Source organism: Physella acuta, unplaced genomic scaffold, assembly GCF_028476545.2.
Source record: "Physella acuta isolate Inbredline_101_S28 unplaced genomic scaffold, ASM2847654v3 ptg001284l, whole genome shotgun sequence".
In the NCBI taxonomy this organism is placed as follows: domain Eukaryota; kingdom Metazoa; phylum Mollusca; class Gastropoda; family Physidae; genus Physella; species Physella acuta.
In genome coordinates this window covers 583,233-606,954 of record NW_026732799.1, presented here as the reverse complement: position 1 = coordinate 606,954, position 23,722 = coordinate 583,233, and the positions used below count along the sequence as shown (strand labels likewise).

Genomic DNA, 23,722 nt, shown 5'->3' with positions numbered 1-23,722 from the left:
ACTCGTCGCCTATGTAGTGTCAACTTCATTTTAAAACGAATGCATAAAAACTAGAAAATAAAACAAATATAAAAACCTTTATAATAACACACTTTAAAATCCACTGAAAATAAGTAAACAAACTCTACCACTCTAAATAAAACTTTGCGGAAGTCGCTCATAAGATCTCTTGCATATTTCAAAAGCTTTTTGTTAAAGAAAGAGAGTTTGTTTTATTTTCGGTGCACTTAAAGGCTTGTTAGTATAAAGCAGGGGTCTCCAAGCTTTTCAGTCCGAGGGCCGCATTTACTATCAAATTTCAGTTCGGGGGCCAGTTTCTTCCAGGTATGTCTTTGATTTTTCTGGGCAAAGTTCCTCAGCCATCACCAACAAACGTTTTTTCCGTGGACAAAAAGATCGCCGCGGGCCGGATAAGAGGACATCGCGGGCCGCATCCGGCCCGCGGGCCGTAGTTTGGAGACCCCTGGTATAAAGGTATTTATATTTGTTTTTTTTAAACCACGTCTACACTATAAAAGTTAAAAAAAAAGCAAGAATAAAAACCTTTATATATACAAGCTTTTAATAGGTACACAAATCAGAAAAACGACATAAATGTTTCAAACTCGTTCTGTTAGTGTTGTACGAGTAACTCTGTACCTAGCCTTTGGTTAAATTTGATCTATTTAAACATTATAAAACACAATATAAAACCCATTATAAAGCACATTATAAAACACATTATAAAACAAATTTTAAATCACATTTAGTCCTTTTTTAATGTATTTCACCATTGTGACCTCGGTTGTTTGAGTTAAGTTTTAACTCGAGGCCAAACATTGAAAGCGGATTCTATAAGAGTTTGGTGAAAGGCTACAGTTACAAGTGGGAGACGGGCTAAATAACATTTATACAAGGACACTTAGGGCTAATATATCCCGTGAACAGAGGGGAAATGGGCTATCATACACACACGCCAACTAGAGGCACGCGTGAATGTGATACACTTTAAGCTCCCATCATATATTTTAGTATGGCTAACTCAGTTGGTGGGTGGTGGGTAAACTCATTGGTCAGTTGGTCAGTAGGTGGGTGGTGGGTAAACTCATTGGTCAGTTGTTCAGTAGGTGAATGGTGGGTAAACTCATTGGTCAGTTGGTCAGTAGGTGGGTGGTGGGTAAACTCATTGGTCAGTTGTTCAGTAGGTGAATGGTGGGTAAACTCATTGGTCAGTTGGTCAGTAGGTGTGTGGTTGGTAAACTCATTGGTCAGTTGGTCAGTTGGTGGGTGGTGGGTAAACTCATTGGTCAGTTGGTCAGTAGGTGGATGGTGGGTAAACTCATTGGTCAGTTGGTCAGTTGGTGGGTAAACTCATTGGTCAGTTGGTCAGTAAGTGGATGGTGGGTAAACTCATTGGTCAGTTGGTCAGTAGGTGGATGGTGGGTAAACTCATTGGTCAGTTGGTCAGTTGTTGAATGGTGGTTAAACTCATTGGTCAGTTGGTCAGTTGTTGAATGGTGGTTAAACTCATTGGTCAGTTGGTCAGTAGGTGGGTGGTGGGTAAACTCATTGGTCAGTTGTTCAGTAGGTGAATGGTGGGTAAACTCATTGGTCAGTTGGTCAGTAGGTGGGTGGTGGGTAAACTCATTGGTCAGTTGGTCAGTAGGTGGGTGGTGGGTAAACTCATTGGTCAGTTGGTCAGTAGGTGGGTGGTGGGTAAACTCATTGGTCAGTTGGTCAGTTGGTGGGTGGTGGGTAAACTCATTGGTCAGTTGGTCAGTAGGTGGGTGGTGGGTAAACTCATTGATCAGTTGGTCAGTAGGTGGATGGTGGGTAAACTCATTGATCAGTTGGTCAGTAGGTGGATGGTGGGTAAACTCATTGGTCAGTTGGACAGTAGGTGGATGGTGGGTAAACTCATTGGTCAGTTGGTCAGTAGGTGGATGGTGGGTAAACTCATTGGTCAGTAGGTGGATGGTGGGTAAACTCATTGGTCAGTTGGTCAGTTGGTGGTTAAACTCATTGGTCAGTTGGTCAGTAGGTGGATGGTGGGTAAACTCATTGGTCAGTAGGTGGATGGTGGGTAAACTCATTGGTCAGTAGGTGGATGGTGGGTAAACTCATTGGTCAGTAGGTGGATGGTGGGTAAACTCATTGGTCAGTAGGTGGATGGTGGGTAAACTCATTGGTCAGTAGGTGGATGGTGGGTAAACTCATTGGTCAGTAGGTGGATGGTGGGTAAACTCATTGGTCAGTTGGTGGATGGTGGGTAAACTCATTGGTCAGTAGGTGGATGGTGGGTAAACTCATTGGTCAGTAGGTGGATGGTGGGTAAACTCATTGGTCAGTTGGTCAGTTGGTGGTTAAACTCATTGGTCAGTTGGTCAGTAGGTGGATGGTGGGTAAACTCATTGGTCAGTAGGTGGATGGTGGGTAAACTCATTGGTCAGTTGGTCAGTTGGTGGTTAAACTCATTGGTCAGTTGGTCAGTAGGTGTATGGTGGGTAAACTCATTGGTCAGATGACATGTTCTGAATGTCACCTGTCATGTGTGCCATGGGTCCGACGTCCAGCCGTCTTCTTTCTGTTCCTGTGTCACCACATCCACCTGTTGGTGTCACCATTCAGGATTTACCAGTGGTGACACGACCTGTTGTTGTAACCGTCACTTGCATGTCACCATGGGGATGCGCCCCCCTCCCCACCCCTCACCCCCCCCCCCTAAACCCAGAAGTTTCCATACCTCGCCATCCCCACACGCAATCAACATACAGCCGTCATTGTATGGAGGCTGTCTATAAATAGATGGACTATAAATAGATTGTCGTCCATCTCACGCGCGTGTTTTAAATGGTTCATTCGCACGTGATACACATAAGATGGCGGATAGGCTCACCGATCAACAAGCTGATGGTTTCATCTAGGCCATATCTGTTCAAGTGTGGGGGAGGGGGAGGCGGGGGGAGGGGCGGGGGTGCGTTCTAGTACTCACTTCAACACACTTGTCACAAGCACTCTCTCACACACACACGGTCACACACACATCAACACACATACACAAACACCAACTCACACACTCACACACACATAGTCACACAAACACACACGTACACCAACCTAATACACAAACACCAACTCACATATCGACAAATATACACTCACACACTCATACTGACAATTATCTTACCTATACATACACAAACACACACTTATATATCCATCCACACACACAGCAACCCTCACTCACACACACACCACCAGACTGAGAAGGAATCCGCAGGTGGTTTCAAGTTATCTTGAAAGTCCAGGGCCAGCAACTCTAAGAATGATTACAACAGGCTAATCTCCCCCTGTCAATTGACTCAGACAACGACCAAGGTTTCTGTAAACACTTCGCGTTTCCATGGTAACCACTCCATTATGATTTTAATCAGCGTCTCTCAGTTTGATTCGTCTGTCCAAGTTTGGCCAGTCGAGACGCCAGATTTCTCTCCCCATTACACAGTACTTACGTCCCTTGGGTCGAATAATTGAATTATCGTCGGATAAAAAGATAATGACGTAACATCATTATGACCAGGGGCTCTAGAAACTGACTCAGTGGCTTCAATATACTATATTCTCGTCAGGAGCCAGTAGCCCCTGTCTGCAGTCATATAGCCACAGTCACCTGCATGCAGTGATCTGCCTGCAGTCACCTGCCTGCAGTGATCTGCCTGCATTCACCTGTCTTCACCTGTGTATAACACCTGTCGTCTTTATTCTCTCTATTGTGTTTTTCAATTATAAAAATGGCATTCGGTGTGCATTTGTGAGGGGTGGGGGTTGGGTGGGAGTGAGGGTAGAGTGCACGTTGTGGTTACCTCAGTCACCCAAACCCACACCATCAAATGTTTTCCCGAACATGACAACCTGCTACACCACACGAAACTAGCCAACATTTTTCTGACCGATAAAAAAAAATCTATAAACAAACTGGAGGTTCCATCTTAGGATGGAATTTGTGGGACTTCAACGACACGGCAGCACATCACGAATAGGGCAAGTAACTCACGGAGTAAACATGGTAGGGGAGGTAATCAGCCCCAGAACACAGACAAGGCCCTGTATCTCACGTGAGAGTCAGGAATGACAACTCTCCTGACCAGTCCACGTCACAGGTTATTAGAGTTACAGTTCCTGCTCGCTGTGCGAGTTGCCGGTCCTGTTATCTGTGGAGAAATAAAAGAAAAAAAATGAGCTGCATGGGTTGTCTCCCTGAGCTAGTAATCCAGACTAGTGTCCCTTTGTGTGTGGCCGAAATGGGTATGATCGAAATCACGTCATTCCGCTTGATACAAGAAAAAAAAAATGGAAAAGATAACAATCGTTATTCGGACAATTTTACAGCGGAGGTCATACAGTAAAAAATAACAAAGATATTAATGGTTATTGGGACAATTTCCTGGCCGAGGTCTTAAAAAATAATTTAAAAATCCCAATATTATGGAGGCAGGGAATAAATGTGAAGTCGCGTGATAGATTTGGTATGTGACGTCTGTCCTTTCACACAAGGTTTATACAACTGCTACTAACACACAGTGTATCACACTGACATCAGCACAACTAACACTAACTGTGTCACAATGGGACATGGCCTTGATGACCTTGACTGGACTTTTGTTGATATTGTTTTAAAACTCTATGACCTTGTCTAATGATGAAATGACCTTGACGCACCCACCCACGCCCTCTGTCGGACAGCTCTGGTTAAATCTTGTCATTGACATCAAAGTTTAGTGTATGACGTCAGCAATCTGCGGCCAGTGTGTACACGCCTTCTGTAGCCAATCACGTCACAAGCTCCCCTGACCCCTCCTGACCCCTCAGCTTGAACCCACACTACTTCAATGACCCCCCCCCCCTACCCAATGCCTCCACCACAACCCGTCCGTTACCTTGGATATTGATTCGTATACTGTGTTTTCCCCACCTATACTTTCGCCCCGTGTAAGCACCTTCCGGTAATGGCCGACATATGTATTGTCATTTAAAATGTCATGTCATATGTCAATGTTCGCGGTTGTCTATGTCAACTCGATGTGTCAAGCTTGAATGACCTTGACATAGATACAACATCCGGCCAGCAAATATTCAGGAAATTATGTCTGATTGTATGACTTAGACCCTAGATCATTTGTGACTGGAAATTATGACTTAGACTCGTTTTAATGTCGTTTTAGACACAATGTTCATATTTTATGACACTACGTTCATATTTTGTGACACTACGTTCATATTTTGTGACACTACGTTCATATTTTTGTGACACTACGTTCATATTTAGTGACACTATGTTCATATTTTGTGACACTATGTTCATATTTTTGTGACACTACGTTCATATTTTGTGACACTATGTTCATATTTTGTGACACTATGTTCATATTTTTGTGACACTACGTTCATATTTTGTGACACTACGTTCATATTTTGTGACACTACGTTCGTATTTTGTGACAGTATGTTCATATTTTGTGATACTTTGTTCATATTTTGTCCAGGTTGACGTTCATACAAATACTTAATCGATTTCCTCATACAACATAGTTACATAGTACCTAGATCTAGATATAAGCGCCGTATTACAAAATCTCCGTATAAATGACGTCATATGGAGATAAGCGAGCGATCACCGTACACACGATTTTATTGTTGCATTCAATAAAAGGACTCAACGCTAGAGGGGGGGGGGGGGCGCTGTTGCTATTCAGGAAATGACGTCAGTTTCCTGCAGGATCAACTCCCCGTGATTGGAGATTACGTAACATCTGCAGCTGCCAGTCGTGGATTATCTACCCTGATAAAACATGGCGGCCAGACGTCAACACCTGCTGTGTGACGTCACCTGCTGTATGACGTGTGGCCAGCTGACGTCACGTGACCTTGAAGATTTGAGTTTGAACGTCTTATACTTTTGCAACCTTTTTCTTGGACGCTTTGGGATGTCTCTAGCCGGCAGACTGACCAGGCTTTGTCCAGATATCTGACTTTATCTGTAGCCCATATCCTCAGATGACTTGACAGTCACAGACACTTGACCTTGACTATCACGACCTTGCTATCCTGCAACAATTCTTTGACCTGTTGACGACCTTTGACCCGTGTTATCTGTACCGGAAAAGGTCAAGTGGGTGTACGACTTTCTATAAAATTGTCGGGAAACGTAATTAGCCCACTTAATTAGACCACTTATAGCAGCGAGAGAACAACTGTTTCCTTTTTTACCAGCTTGTGTGCTATCTACAGGGGACATTACATTATGTCATTCTACACGGGACATTACATGATGTCATTCTACAGGGGACATTTATTCTGTCATTCAAGAGGGGACTTCTATGATCTAGAAAAAGGCGGGGGGGGGGGGGGGGGGGGAAGGTTCCCACGAGGTAACAAACATATTTATTACGTCATATTTGTGTCTAATACGTAGAGGTAAAATTAGGGACATTCTTTCGCAGTGTTTCTTCCAGACTTTTTTCTCCGGGGGGGCACTTGAAATCTTCGGGGGGGCGGTAAACTTTTTTCGGGGGGGCGGACACTGTTAAAAGTATATATTTGCTATATAAATTATATAAATTTCATTTCGTTCGGGGGGGCGGTAAAAATTTTTCGGGGGGGCTTCGCCCCCCCGAAGAGATGCCTGGAAGAAACTCTGTTCTTTCGCCGACGTTATATGGAATACCTTACTATTTGGTTTATTGGCCAATGGCCATCATTACACTGGTTTGATTGGCTATTTAATTAACCTGACATTTGGGTCTAATTATATCAGGTCCATACAGGCATATATACAGGGACATTTCCTGTCATTTGTCAAAATTTTATACACAGACGCGTCAAACACAGCCACACATCATATATATATATATATATATATATATATATATATATATATATATATATATATATATATATATATATATATATATATATATATATATATATATATATATATATATATATATATATATATATATATATATATATATATATATATATATATATATATATATATATATATATATATATATATATATATATATATATATATATATATATATATATATATATATATATATGTCTGTCACCCCAACTGTCACACCCACTCTACTACTGTACCCCCCCCCTCCCCCCCTCTATGCAGGTCTCAAATATCTGGCTTTACACTAGAGTCTGAGAAATCTGTTTTAAACATACGCGAGGTTGCTCAAAGATTAATGAGTTCATTAACGACTTAATTGCTAGGCGGAGTCTCCTACCACTTTGTCAGACTTTGAATCACGTGACCCCGTGACGTCATGACCAGCTGACGAAAACATCGTCACTGTCTAAGGCAGTGAGTGTATCGATTTTCTATCGATATTAAGTGATTGATTCTAATTTGGGATATATCGATTTCCTATCGATGTCAAGTGATTGATTCTAATTTGTGAAGTATCGATTTCCTATCGATGTCAAGTGATTGATCCAAGTTGTGAAGTGTTGATCGTGTTGTGAAACTGGTTTTGTTTATCTCGTGTTCAAAATGGCGGAGGGAGGATTACCAAACGCCATCTACAGGCCGACTCTGATGGTCAAGGATGAGAGACCGTAAGTCACGTGTTCGTCGTCTGCTACTTTCCCGCTGGTACCGCTTACACGGGCGGGGGGGGGGGGGGGAGGGGGTCACAGCTATCCTACCTCAGGGGCCGGGCCACATCACACCCCCAGGTCTCGACGGCAGGGCCATAGCAGGGTCGGGCTATGGCTAGCCATACCTTGTAGCGGGAAAATAGCAGACGTTTTAAACTTGAGACAACTTGTTAATGTCACTAGTTGCCTCTCTCAGTTTACCTAATTAATTAATAAATGGTTTGAAAGTTGTTTTTTTTAAAATCAATTTATAAATGTGTAATTTTTTTGTTTAAACTAACATTAAGCCCATAATCAGTAGGCCTAGTTATTTAACTTTATAAAATTGTCATTTAAATATACATGTCTTTTAACGCAACGATGACATTTGACTGTCACCTGTCTATAAATCCACGTAGACTACATCAGTTCTTCTATTCAAGACATTGATCAATACATAATTTATTCATCCCTGACCCTCTCTAAGCCCCTCCCCTCTTGTAGCCCTTACCCCCTCTAACCCTCCTTCTAACCTTTACCCACTCTAACCCCTCTTCTACCCACACTAGATCAGAGGCCTAGCGACCCTTCCCGGCGCCCGGGGACAAACTTTTCGATTTGCACCCCCCCCCCCCCTCCCTCCCCCCTCGATATTTTGATTTGCACCCTCCTCAACCTTTCAATTTATTTTTCCAACCCATTTTGGCGCCCCCTAAGGTCGGCGCCCGGAGACATATGTCCCCCCCCGCCCCCCCCCCCCCCGCTACGCTACTGCACTAGATACGCCACTGCTTACACCGAATACTCACCCAACTAAATCATATCTCAAAGTAATTAAAACTGGCGGATGATCAATGGTTGTCTGAGATAGCAAGACATTTGTACACAGAAAGATTTTTATACAAGATAGTTCTACACGTCTAGTATTTCAGAGCGTCTAGTTTCATTTCGTCTCACGATGGAGAGGATGTCTATGTTGGTCAGAAGTCTGTCTAGATTGGACATATGTCTGTCTAGGTCACATACCTTGCTTGCCAAAACCTTTTAAGACAACCTACCCCGAACACACTTGAACTGAAAGCTACTAAGACAACCTACCTCCCACACTTGAACTGAAAGCTACTAAGACAACCTACCTCCCACACTTAAACTGAAACCTACTAAGACAACCTACCTCCCACACTTAAACTGAAACCTACAAAGACAACCTACCTCCCACACTTAAACTGAAACCTACTAAGACAACCTACCTCCCACACTTAAACTGAAACCTACTAAGACAACCTACCTCCCACACTTAAACAGAAACCTACAAAGACAACCTACCTCCCACACTTAAACTGAAACCTACAAAGACAACCTACCTCCCACACTTAAACTGAAACCTACTAAGACAACCTACCTCCCACACTTAAACCTACTAAGACAACCTACCTCCCACACTTAAACTGAAACCTACAAAGACAACCTACCTCCCACACTTAAACAGAAACCTACAAAGACAACCTACCTCCCACACTTAAACTGAAACCTACTAAGACAACCTACCTCCCACACTTAAACTGAAACCTACTAAGACAACCTACCTCCCACACTTAAACAGAAACCTACAAAGACAACCTACCTCCCACACTTAAACCTACTAAGACAACCTACCTCCCACACTTAAACAGAAACCTACAAAGACAACCTACCTCCCACACTTAAACTGAAACCTACTAAGACAACCTACCTCCCACACTTAAACTGAAACCTACTAAGACAACCTACCTCCCACACTTAAACTGAAACCTACTAAGACAACCTACCTCACACACTTAGACAACCTACCTCCCACACTTAAACTGAAACCTACTAAGACAACCTACTTCGATCAGCCAAACCTGTTAACAAGACTTCGACTAAAATAATTGTGTTCTGACCCAGCTGGTTGTATTGATGTGAAAGGAGATTTTCCCATTTCCTAATTAATTATTCATGATGGCCGCTAATGATTATGTGGTACAATGACTGAGTACTTGCCCGTGGGTGGGGGACGTGAGTCTTAATGAACTCATCCGTCGTCTGCTTGAGTGGATGTTGGTGTTTTAAGTCAGGATGGTGGTGGTACAACTACTTTTGTTGGTGGTGGTACAACTACTTTTGATGTTGGTAGTACACCTACTTTTGATGTTGGTGGTACAACTACTTTTGATGTTGGTGGTACAGCTACTTTTGATGTTGATAGTACACCTACTTTTGATGTTGGTGGTACAACTACTTTTGATGTTGGTGGTACAACTACTTTTGATGTTGGTGGTACAACTACTTTTGATGATGATGGTGGTACACCTACTTTTAATGTTGGTGGTACAACTACTTTTGATGTTGTTTGTACAACTACTTTTGATGTTGTTGGTACACCTACTTTTGTTGGTGGTACAACTACTTTTGTTGTTGGTGGTGGTACAACTGCTTTTGATGTTGGTGGTACAACTACTTTTGTTGTTGGTGGTACAACTACTTTTGATGTTGGTGGTACAACTACTTTTGTTGTTGGTGGTACAACTACTTTTGTTGTTGGTGGTACAACTACTTTTGATGTTGGTGGTACAACTACTTTTGATGTTGGTGGTACAATTACTTTTGTTGTAGTTGGTGGTACAACTACTTTTGATGTTGGTGGTACAACTACTTTTGATGTTGTTGGTGGTACAACTACTTTTGTTGGTGGTACAACTACTTTTGTTGGTGGTACAACTGCTTTTGTTGGTGGTACAACTACTTTTGTTGGTGGTACAACTGCTTTTGTTGGTGGTACAACTGCTTTTGTTGGTGGTACAACTGCTTTTGTTGGTGGTACAACTACTTTTGATGTTGTTGATACAGCTTGTTAGCGCACAATTTCAAGTCATACGACACTACGACTCCAATGACTCCTAAGACCTAGAGTCACACTCAACAAAATGAATTTGACAGATGACACAATGTGTCAAATACATTTCATGTCAGTACATGTCATACTGCTTCTGTGTCATGTCATTGACATGTAGGCTGTCTGCGTCATGTCAGTACATGTCATATTGCTTCTGTGTCATGTCATTGACATGTAGGCTGTCTGCGTCATGTCAGTACATGTCATATTGCTGCTGTGTCGTGTCATTGACATGTAGGCTGTCAGTCAGGAGATGTCTGACTTGTCACGTGATCTATAGCCACAAAACCACCAGCCAAAAACTATATGTAAGAGGATGCACGGAGTGACGAAACACGATACACCATCTCACATGGAAACATCGGTTACCATGGCAACATACACAAAACCAGTGGGTGTTGACTTCATTTGTTTACCTCGGCTGTGACAGTGACAGTAGGAGACGTGTCACTGAAATAGTGACGTCACTGAGATAAATGGCACTGAAAAGGTGACGTCACTGAGAAAATGTCACTTGTTAGTAGGATAAAGATGCTGGTGCTACACGAATTAAAAAGGATACACATGTCAGTGTATCAGATGTCACTAGGATTTATGTGCCACTAGAATCTGCAGTCATATGTAGGCTGTAAATTATGTCTAAGCCTAAATACATTAGGCACTAAATCATGACCACGTCAAACAATCTTACTGGAATAACTAGCTCTCAGCCTAACCTGATTAAGGCCGTTAATCCCACTATTACACCGTTAATCCCACTAGCAGACCGTTAATCCCACTCACAGAGCTAAAGCGAAAACTAACAAAAATAATCTGACAAGTTGTAAAACAAAGGCCGACAGTTTTAATGTCGGTTTCGTCATATCGACATCTGTGTTTATTCAGAGATGATCGATTTTTGGTAATAGGATATCTGTGACTGAACAGATCTCTTTCAATGATCTGTGTCTAGAGATAGGTGATGTGTGTGTGTGTGTGTGTGAACAGATCTCTCTCAATAGATGTGTTTGTGGAGGTATGTGATCTGTGTGTGTGAATGTGTGTATGTGAAGAGATCGTCAATCGATACCTGAGAGAAAACGTGAGTAGGTTCACGTCATGTGGGATGGGGTGGGTACGTGGTGAGCTGGCGTTATTAGACCCCTCTTTTAAAATCTCTAATGTTTGTGTTAAGTAATGTTTGTGTTACCTGTAATGTTTGTGTTACCTGTAATGTTTGTGTTACCTGTAATGTTTGTGTTAAGTAATGTTTGTGTTACCTGTAATGTTTGTGTTAAGTAATGTTTGTGTTACCTGTAATGTTTGTGTTAAGTAATCTTTGTGTTACCTGTAATGTTTATGTTACATGTAATGTTTATGTTACCTGTAATGTTTGTGTTACCTGTAATGTTTATGTTACCTGTAATGTTTGTGTTAAGTAATGTTTGTGTTACCTGTAATGTTTGTGTTACCTGTAATGTTTATGTTACCGGTAATGTTTGTATTACCTGTAGTGTTTGTGTTACCTGTAATGTTTATGTTACCTGTAATGTTTGTGTTAAGTAATGTTTGTGTTACCTGTAATGTTTGTGTTAAGTAATGTTTGTGTTACCTGTAATGTTTGTGTTGCCTGTAATGTTTGTGTTACCTGTAATGTTTGTGTTATCTGTAGTGTTTGTGTTACCTGTTATGTTTGTGTTACCTATAGTATTTGTGTTACCTGTAATGTTTGTGTTAACTGTAATGTTTCTGTTACCTGTAATGTTTGTGTTACCTGTAATTTTTGTATTACCTATACTGTTTGTGTTACCTGTAGTGTTTGTGTTACCTGTAATGTTTGTGTTACCTGTTATGTTTGTGTTACCTGTAATGTTTGTGTTACCTGTAAAGCCGTGCCCTATACAACCAGCACTTTGTAAGATGTATGGCGAATGCTGAATTGCCAGACCGACACACCTGCGTATGATTTAGTCACGTGATCCGGTGTTAACCACCTGTCGAACGGTCACGTGAGCTCTGATTTGTTTCACCTACCTGCGCACAGGTAGAGCCTGCCGACTTTACGCCTCACCTCCACTTGTCAGCCCGATGTATGGAACCAGCGGAAGTCTTGTGAGGCCAGACAAAGACAACAGCAGGTGACGCGACTTGTTTTTGTTTCATCAGAGGTCTCCGCAAGAAAAATACCTCGGCATTTTTGTGTCGTAAATAATTATCTACAGATTGTCTGCCGTAAAAATTACCTGCCTGTTTGTTTACAGTTCGTCATATCTATTGGGTTACCTGAACGTTATCTATACGTTATAATCATTTTACACAACATTATTTATAACATAAATATGTTGGATTTCACACCAACAAACCGAACAAAAAATGTTGGTTCATCACTGTAAGAACCCCAAAGTATTTGGTGATAGACTAAATTTGGCGATTTCTTTTTTCTTTTAAAATAATTAAATACAATTACGTATGGTAATAAACACACACGTCTGAAAAAACTCCTTACATAAAATACTCATTGTTAATTTTAAGCTTTATTTAAAAAAAATCAATCCTTCATAATATTTTGCGTGACATTAAGAATTTACTAACTAAGCGAGGTAACTCAACATTTATTACTAGTTCTCAATTCTACCGCGGTAGATTCCCCTGAATATCCCCGCTATAACTTTTCCACACAAACAGAACAGAAGTGTTTAGTAACGTCTTGTTACAATTAAAACCTTCTATATTTATTTCACAATCTTTGCGACGTCATGAGTATGTCTACATGCACGGGACAATAATTCTCATAATTTAATTAAAATCGTGTGAGAATAAAAATGTTTATAAAGAAACGTTTTAACAAAATTATGGGCTGGCATGTTAGGGATTAGAGAACATTCACTTTTTAACTTTTATTGTGTTTTTCTTGAAATTAACTGCCAAATCAACAACGTTTGATAAATAAACACAAATGAACCTCTTTAAATGAAAAAATGAGCAGCGTAAATTAATTAACTGCCAAAAATTAACCTTTTTTTTTTAAAAGCTAGTGAGCTGCTAAAATGAGCTATGATAAATAAATTAACTGCTCAATGAACCCCGTACAAATAATTAATTGAAAAAAAAAACACCACCATATGGAATGTCCTTATGAACTCCCCTTAGTGAATTACCTGCCATGTTAAATGATGTATTAAAGTTTTGTTCCAGCCAACGGTTGTGGGTTGTCTTTGTTTTACTCCATTAAGGGGAAGCAACTGCACGTTTTCCCTCGAGCCAGGGGAGATAAATGATAGATATGCCATCGGTTATTGAACAAACGTAATTAATGGCTCATTAATGAAAATTAAGAGGTAATTAACAAACTTTTACGTTCATGTGCGTCTGCTAGAGTTGTTACCGGACAGTTTTTGGCGTCATTATTTATTTGTTTACAGTAGCAACAAGTTCTTTTATTTTTTTGTGATTGCTGTTTCATTATGGTATGTGTGTATGTGTGTGAGATAGATAGATAGAGAGAGAGAGAGAGAGAGAGAGAGAGAGAGAGAGAGAGAGAGAGAGAGAGAGAGAGAGAGAGGGAGAGAGTACAGCTGATAAGACATTTGGTTTCTGTGCTCCCATCACGCGATGAGCCATTCGATGCCACGATTAATCTTTGTATGAAACACGTTGCCATGGAGACGAGTAAGAAGCTCTACCATAATACCCCGTGCTACTGCTAATCCTGTGAAGTTTTGTCTTGCTCGGCGACATGACAAGTCTTCAGCTGGCACGACAGGGACACACTGTCACTCGTATAGACTACTCCTTTATGTTCGTTACTTATATATATATATATATATATATATATATATATATATATATATATATATATATATATATATATATATATATATATATGTGTGTGTGTGTGTGTGTATAAATATATCACATGTACATTTGTATTGATATAGAGAATATTATTTTATATTGATAGAAAAAAACATTTTTATAGATATAGATAGACAATATATTTCTCAAGATTCCCCCCCCCCCCCCCCCCCCCCCCCGCTTCCATAGCTGAAGTTTAAAGACACATTTTTCAACTGTTAACAAAAGCGACCAAACTTTGATTGTAGTTAAGTCTCTGACGATCTGTAAATCAACCGCTACTGGTATCGACCCATTTATATACAGCTGGTATCGAGTTTCTATAAGAAATGAGTACCTGAGTATCGATCTGCGGACTTATAGAGACCAATCACGAATATGTCATGGCGGCGTAGCACGATGTTGGTGACTCGTTTTTTTATACTCCTCTAGAGTCACGGCTAGAGTCAGGGCTAGAGTCAGGGCTAGAGTCAGGGCTAGAGTCAGGGCTAGAGTCAGGGCTAGAGTCAGGGCTAGAGTCAGGGCTAGAGTCAGGGCTAGAGTCAGGGCTAGAGTCAGGGCTAGAGTCAGGGCTAGAGTCAGGGCTAGAGTCAGGGCTAGAGTCAGGGCTAGAGTCAGGGCTAGAGTCAGGGCTAGAGTCAGGGCTAGAGTCAGGGCTAGGGTCAGGGCTAGGGTCAGGGCTAGAGTCAGGGCTAGAGTCAGTAGCCCATTCTGTAGCCCAGCCTGTAGCCCAGCCTGTAGCCCATTCTGTAGCCCAGCCTCTAGCCCAGCCTGTAGCCCAGCCTGTAGCCCAGCCTGTAGCCCAGCCTGTAGCCCAGCCTGTAGCCCAGCCTGTAGCCCAGCCTGTAGCCCAGTCTGTAGCCCAGCCTAGATCTAGCCCAGCCTGTAGCCCACTTCTAATAGAGCAATCAGAAGCCAAACAATGCCCAAAAAATTCCAACTTTTTTTTCTGATTCCTGTCCTGACCAACAGCTTTAGACGCGCGTCAATCGCACTTGACGTGTGTCATCAAATGACACGCGTCAATCGCGCTTGACGTGTGTCATCAAATGACAAGTGTCTTTGACACTGGTCATCTCTGGCTGAAGCCAGACTTGGGCCAGTCCCTCACAGGGCGGTATCGATCCCGCCATTCCAGTAAAAAACATAAAACAACGGTCTGAAACGGACAACAAATCAGAAGCCAATCACAATGGGAGGGGTAGGGAGGTAAAAGATGGAGGAGACAAAAGGGGGGGGGGGATAAATAGAGGGAGGAAACAGAGAAGACGGGAATTGATCCGGGGGGGGGGGGGGGGGAGACAGAGAAGGTGGACATTGTAACAACCTTTTAATGTGACATTGTGACGACCTTTTAATGTGACATTGTGACGACCTTTTAATGTGACATTTTCTTGTGACATTGTGACAACCTTTTGTTGTGACGTTGTGACTGCCTGTTAAAGTACGTTCGACCTTGACATTGTTTACCTTTGAGCTTAAAACGAGTTACCCCGCAGGGAGTTCCTCCCCCAAATGTCCCCGTTACAGCCCCCCCCCCCTTTTCCCGCTGACGCCATGTGACGGTGCTGATCACTGCCTGCGTCTCGTGACGCCGTGAGTGGTGGCACGCGCTGGTGTACTCACGCGGTGAGTGGGAGGGGGAGTGGGAGTGTCGTCTGGCAATCTCTTTAGTCACGGTGTGTTTCTTTCCTGGACATTTCTAACCGGCAGTTTATGGGCGCTTGTGTTTTCTGAGCATTTCAGTTTGTGTTTTCTGAGCATTTCAGTTTGTGTTTTCTGAGCATTTCAGTTTGTGTTTTCTGACCATTTCAGTTTGTGTTTTCTGAGCATTTCAGTTTGTGTTTTCTGAGCATTTCAGTTTGTGTTTTCTGACCATTTCAGTTTGTGTTTTCTGAGCATTTCAGTTTGTGTTTTCTGAGCATTTCAGTTTGTGTTTTCTGAGCATTTCAGTTTGTGTTTTCTGAGCATTTCAGTTTGTGTTTTCTGAGTATTTCAGTTTGTGTTTTCTGAGCATTTCAGTTTGTGTTTTCTGAGTATTTCAGTTTGTGTTTTCTGAGCATTTCAGTTTGTGTTTTCTGTGCATTTCAGTTTGTGTTTTCTGAGTATTTCAGTTTGTGTTTTCTGAGCATTTCAGTTTGTGTTTTCTGAGCATTTCAGTTTGTGTTTTCTGACCATTTCAGTTTGTGTTTTCTGAGCATTTCAGTTTGTGTTTTCTGAGCATTTCAGTTTGTGTTTTCTGACCATTTCAGTTTGTGTTTTCTGAGCATTTCAGTTTGTGTTTTCTGAGCATTTCAGTTTGTGTTTTCTGAGCATTTCAGTTTGTGTTTTCTGAGCATTTCAGTTTGTGTTTTCTGAGCATTTGATTTCAGTTTGTGTTTTTTAAAGTTTTTGTAGGCCTTCGTTTTCTGAACATTCGTAAGCCTTTCACATTTTCTGATTCAAAGTTTGTATGATGTGGACAAAATGTAAAAGTTATTAGCTAGAAGTTTGAGAGTCGCACTCTAGCTGTGGTGATCGATGATTCCTTCAATATAGATTTATACTTTAATTGGACAAGTTCACAGGTCATTATATTTAGTTCAATTAGCAAGTTGTTGCCCTCCACCACTTTATTTCCTGGTTCATAGTTTAAGTTTTTAGTAATTTCAGCAATAGATACGGTATAACTGACAGTCTGACATATGTAACGTCACCTGACAGACTGAGCGTTGAATGACAGATGTTAGATGACAGACACCTGTTAGATTTTAACCGCGCGTGAAACACATCAGAGGGTTGCATCACGTGGTACAGTGGGTGTGGCTGGTCACTCTATCACGTGGTACAGTGGGTGTGGTTGGTCACTCTATCACGTGGTACAGTGGGTGTGGCTGGTCACTCTATCACGAGGTACAGTGGGTGTGTCACGTGGTACAGTGGGTGTGGCTGGTCACTGTATTACGTGGTACAGTGGGTGTGGCTGGTCACTCTATCACGTGGTACAGTGGGTGTGACTGGTCACTCTATCACGTGGTACAGTGGGTGTGGCTGGTCACTCTATCACGTGGTACAGTGGGTGTGGCTGGTCACTCTATAACGTGGTACAGTGGGTGTGGCTGGTCACTCTATCACGTGGTACAGTGGGTGTGGCTGGTCACTTGAATGAAACACAGTGGTGAAAGTAGGAACCCCAGACTGTAAACATCAATCTAACTGACACCACACCAAACCAGACGACTGTGTGTGATCGTCTGCTGAACTTCTGCTGTACACCAAACGAGTCAGACATTCCAGCAGGTTCCACGAGTTTGAGTCGGCAGAACCCAGGTGCAGCCATGAAATCGAACAGGTCTATACTTGACGCGGGTCTATCCGAACAACCTGTCTATTTTCAGACCATCAAACTCAGCATCGACACACAGCCGGCAATTAGAATCTTTAATGACGGATCACAGTTGGAGAGTTCTGTCGCTGTACCGATACAAATATTAATTACACGCATTTCGAAACTGCCGAGGACAGTCAATAGTTCATAGTTTAGTTTATGGTGGAGTTTAGGGTTAATTATCCTAGGCAGGTGAGTAGTGCACGCGCTAGTCACTGCTCACACCCAACCCGCAGGCTGTGATCGTTAGAAGGGTACAGTAGATCTAGACGGGTACAGTAGCTCTAGACGGGTACAGTAGCTCTAGACGGGTACAGTAGCTCTAGACGGGTACAGCAGCTCTAGTTAGACGGGTACAGTAGATCTAGACGGGTACAGCAGCTCTGGTTAGACGGGTACAGTAGTTCTAGACGGGTAGCTCTAGACGGGTACAGTAGCTTTAGACGGGTACAGTAGCTCTAGACGGGTACATTAGCTCTAGACGGGTACAGTAGCTCTAGACGGGTACAGCAGCTCTAGTTAGACGGGTACAGTAGATCTAGACGGGTACAGCAGCTCTGGTTAGACGGGTACAGTAGTTCTAGACGGGTAGCTCTAGACGGATACAGTAGCTCTAGACGGGTACAGTAGATCTAGACGGGTAGCTCTAGACGGGTACAGTAGCTCTAGACGGGTACATTAGCTCTAGACGGGTATAGCAGCTCTAGACGGGTACAGTAGATCTAGACGGGTACAGTAGCTCTGGACGGGTACAGTAGCTCTAGACGGGTACAGTGGCTCTAGACGGGTACAGTAGCTCTAGACGGGTAGCTCTAGACGGGTACAGCAGGTACAGTAGCTCTAGACGGGTACAGCAGGTACAGTAGCTATAGACGGGTACAGTAGATCTAGACGGGTTCAGTAGCTCTAGACGGGTAGCTATAGACGGGTACAGTAGATCTAGACGGGTACAGCAGCTCTAGACGGGTAGCTATAGACGGGTACAGTAGATCTAGACGGGTACAGTAGATCTAGACGGGTACAGTAGTTCTAAACGGGTACAGTAGATCTAGACGGGTACAGTAGTTCTAAACGGGTACAGTAGATCTAGACGGGTACAGTAGATCTAGATGGGTACAGTAGATCTAGATGGGTACAGTAGTTCTAAACGGGTACAGTAGCTCTAGACGGGTACATTAGATCTAGACGGGTACAGCAGCTCTAGTTAGACGGGTACAGTAGATCTAGACGGGTACAGCAGCTCTGGTTAGACGGGTACAGTAGTTCTAGACGGGTAGCTCTAGACGGGTACAGTGGCTCTAGACGGGTACATTAGATCTAGACGGGTACAGTAGATATAGACGGGTACAGTAGTTCTAGACGGGTAGCTATAGACGGGTACATTAGATCTAGACGGGTACAGTAGTTCTAGACGGGTAGCTATAGACGGGTACAGTAGATCTAGACGGGTACAGTAGCTCTAGATGGGCCCAGTAGATCTAGACGGGCACAGTTGCTCTAGACGGGTACAGTAGCTCTAGACGGATACAGTAGCTCTAGACGGGTGCAGTAGATCTAGACGGGTACAGTAGATCTAGACGGGTAGCTATAGACGGGTACAGTAGATCTAGACGGATACAGTAGCTCTAGACGGGCACAGTTGCTCTAGACGGGTACAGTAGCTCTAGACGGGTACAGTAGCTCTAGATGGGTACAGTAGCTCTTGTTAGACGGATACAGTAGATCTAGACGGGTACAGTAGCTCTAGACGGGTACAGTAGCTCTAGACGTGTACAGTAGCTCTAGACGGGTACAGCATCTTTAGACGGGTACAGCAGCTCTAGACGGGTACAACAGCTAAGCTAGGGATTTATTCGTCAGAATTCGGTTCGACAACAAAATGACACGGTGTAAATGACATAGTAATGACAGAAGACAATGACACTGCTAAAAATAGTAGTTAGACAAGATGACATAAAATGACAACGAAATGACAGACTTAAACAGTGCATACTACACGTTGGACCCGTGGCACCATCGTTGGATTCATTTATAATTCATACACTAATTTATTAGCTATAAATATCTATTGAACGACAGGAGAACTAATTGTTTCCAACCTATCTCTAGGTGAGAAGTGTATTTTTAGACATTTAAACATGTTGGTGGGCCTCTATAGCCCAATACATGTTGTGTTTATGTTTTGATCGATAAAAATCAGCTACAAACTTTTTGAAGTGGCTTTTGTGACGTCATTCATTGGATGAGCGAACCCTTGTGACCCCCCCCCCATGAACCCCTGTGACAAGAACACGATGTCAGTCACAGATGCAAACCACGAGGAACCTCCCCCCACACCAACGGCGACCTCCTTCGACGAGGGGGAGGTCAAAAGGTCACCCAGTGTCGTCAACCAGTTCCTCAAGCTGTTGCTAAGGTAGGGTGGGGCGCCAAGGTGGGGTGGGGCGCCAAGGTGGGGTGGGGCCACGGTGGGGTGGGGCTAAGGTGGGTGGGGCGCCAAGTTGGGGTGGGGCGCCAAGGTGGGGTGGGGCGCCAAGGTGGGGTGGGGCGCCAAGGTGGGGTGGGGCCATGGTGGGGCTGATGGGTAGGGGTGGGGAGCCTAGGTGATGGGTGTCGTGGGAAGGGTTGGGTCACAGAGAAAAGTGACATTGTTTCTTTGATCAATCTTCAACCTCTACGTGGGTGGGGGCGTAGGTACTGACACAGGTACTGACACAGGTACTGACACAGGTAATGACACAGGTACTGACACAGGTACTGACACAGGTACTGACACAGGTACTGACACAGGTACTGACACAGGTACTGACACAGGTACTGACACAGGTACTGACACAGGTACTGACACAGGTACTGACACAGGTACTGACACAGGTACTGACACAGATACTGATACAGGTACTGACACAGGTACTGACACAGATACTGACACAGGTAATGACACAGGTACTGACACAGGTACTGACACAGGTACTGACACAGGTACTGACACAGGTACTGACACAGGTACTGACACAGATACTGATACAGGTACTGACACAGGTACTGACACATATACTGACACAGATACTGACACAGATACTGACACAGTTACTGACACAGGTACTGACACAGGTACTGACACAGGTACTGACACAGATACTGACACAGATACTGACACAGGTACTGACACATCCTTAAGTTTACAATCTTAAAGATGTGTCAGTATTAGTGTCAGTATCTGTGAGTTGATGTGGCTGTCTATATCTGTGAGTTGATGTGGGAGAGTTGAGAGAAAACTGGGATGGAGAGAGTGTGGGAAACAAGAAGAGAAATGTGTGTGTGTGGGGGGGGGGGGGTGAGAAAAGCAGATTAATCTGGTCTCTCCCGCATGAAATCAAATCCTATTTTTTATCTGTTGCTCGTGATTAATTCTAGAGTGTGTGTGTGTGGGGGGGGGGGGGGGAAGGGTTTGTATGGGGACATTTTTGTGTACAGTTGCTGCTATTTATTTCCCGACAACATTGCTCAAATCATGCCCAGGACGAATCAGTTGGCTATTTTTATCGGCTACGTTTTTTAGATTAGTTCTAAAAATAAACTCCGACTTTTTGTTGACAAAAGTGTGATCTGGCAACATGATTGAAGGTCGATCACGTCAATATTGTGACACGTGACAGAATATCACGTCAATATTGTGACACCCGTGACAGAATATCACGTCAATATTGTGACACACGTGACAGAATATCACGTCAATATTGTGTCACGTGTGACTTGACCTACCACGTATTTATCAAACCTTCTTTTAACCAGAAATAATCTTTTTCCAATTTTGTGATCACTATTTAGAACATTTGAAATTGTAAACCATGAAAATAATTATAAATTAAACATTTTCTACTACAGGACTTGATGCAAAGACCAAAACATTTTGGAACACAACCATAAATTTAAAACTCGATTAATTTAGCACACTTCAGATACTTGTATGATATCTGACTAAAAAGCAGACAACATCAGATAATCACCACATATCTCTCTCGCCACACCCACAGAAACCCAAGACCTAAGGACAGCAACAACACCGCTGACAGCTATGGTGTCTATGTGACACAACTTGCACGTGATGACGTGTCAACAATAACCCCGATGCTGCAAGTTTAAAAAACCACCACCGTTTTTACCTAGACAATATTCGCGTCTATGAGACAGATTATCTTACTTTAATTTTCTTGGCGAGATTAAATTTCATCTTTATTTACTTTGAACATTACTGTAAATTTTGTTTTCCCAATACATCTAGCGAATTGGAGAGTCGCTACTGTAAAATTGGTTATTTAACCCTTGACAATTTGTTGAAACTTAGTTGACTCGGGTAATGAAGGATCAACCAGGGCCTGTTAGTTAATTAGGGTTTGTTAATCATCTGCATTATCCTTAATTACTCTCGCACGTGCTGACCACTTCCATTCTTCGGTTACCTGACCGTGTAAAATAAAACTTTTATAAATAGCTCGTGTATGGAAGTATCGGCAGGGTGGGGGGGGGATACTTTTCCACACACATTACTTAATTCGACAGATATTGCTAGAAGCCGAACTTTGGTCGGGCAAAAAAAAAATCGGCCAATGAAAAACTCCATAGAAAATTCACTTCCAATCCAATATTTTCCCGGAAATAACCTTTTTTTATTTTAAAATTATTAAAATCTTCTTCCGGTTCATGTTTGTTGATTATTTTAAAATGGACAGGAGTATAGTACATGGCGAATTTGTGTGATCGATTTTTTTTTCGTTACAATATCGGTCCTCGCGCGGCCATGTGATACGTCGAATAGAAATATTTTTATATTTGAAACGATTTTAAATCAATTGTAGATCTTAGCTCAGAATGGCGGCTTACTGGATTCTGGTCGACAAATGTGCCCAATGTCACTTGTCCACTATATAAATATGCCCAATGCCACATGTATGTTCCTTTTACAAATATGCCCATTGTCATATGTTCCCTATACAAATGTTCGCAATGCTACATATTCCCTGTACAAATGTGCCAACGCTGCCTCATGTTCCTTATACAAATGTGCCCGATGCCAGTTCCCTATACAAATGTGCCAACCTTGCCTCATGTTCCCTATACAAATGTGCCTAATGCCACACGTTCCCTATATAAATGTGCCCAATGCCACATGTTCCCTATACAAATGTGCCCAATGCCAGTTCCCTATACAAATGTGCCAACGTTGCCTCAAGTTCCATATACAAATATGCCCAATGCCACATGTTCCCTATACAAATGTGCCTAATGCCAGTTCCCTATATAAATATGCCGAATGCCATTTCTCTATACAAATGTGCCCAATGCCACATGTTCCCTATAAAAATGTGCCAACGTTGCCACATGTTCCCTATACAAATGTGCCAACGTTGCCACATGTTCCCTATACAAATGTGCCAACGTTGCCTCATGTTCCCTATACAAATGTGCCCAATGCCAGTTCCCTATACAAATATGCCAACGTTGCCTCATGTTCCCTATACAAATGTGCCCAATGCCACATGTTCCCTATACAAATGTGCCGAATGCCATTTCCCTATACAAATGTGCCCAGTGCCTCATGTTCCCTATACAAATGTGCCCAATGCCAGTTCTCTATACAAATGTGCCAACGTTGCCTCATGTTTGCGATACAAATGTGCCCAATGCCACATGTTCCCAATACAAATGTGCCCAATGCCACATGTTCCCTATACAAATGTGCCTAATGCCAGTTCCCTATACAAATATGCCGAATGCCATTTCCCTATACAAATGTGCCCAATGCCACATGTTCCATATACAAATGTGCCCAGTGCCACATGTTCCCTATACAAATGTGCCAACGTTGCCTCATGTTCCCTATACAAATGTGCCAAATGCCACATGTTCCATATACAAATGTGCCAACGTTGCCTCATGTTCCCTATACAAATGTGCCAAATGCTACATGTTCC

General features: G+C 42.6%; 1 protein-coding gene across 11 annotated transcripts in view; it reads left to right on the top strand.

The window, feature by feature from the left end:
- The window catches only part of LOC131958030 (tumor protein p53-inducible protein 11), a 55,088-nt gene that overhangs the window by 17,687 nt on the left and 13,679 nt on the right, over positions 1-23,722 (top strand). For 6 of the 11 annotated variants that reach the window (XM_059322921.1, XM_059322922.1, XM_059322926.1 and 3 more), the window contains exon 2: positions 7,166-7,611. The exons of 2 other annotated variants lie outside the window; for them this stretch is intronic. In XM_059322921.1, coding sequence (XP_059178904.1) covers positions 7,547-7,611 — 65 coding nt within the window. In that variant the 5' untranslated portion in view covers positions 7,166-7,546. The remainder of the gene's footprint in view (positions 1-7,165; positions 7,612-23,722) is intronic. 3 more of the 11 variants (XM_059322923.1, XM_059322924.1, XM_059322928.1) reach the window with 2 other exon arrangements.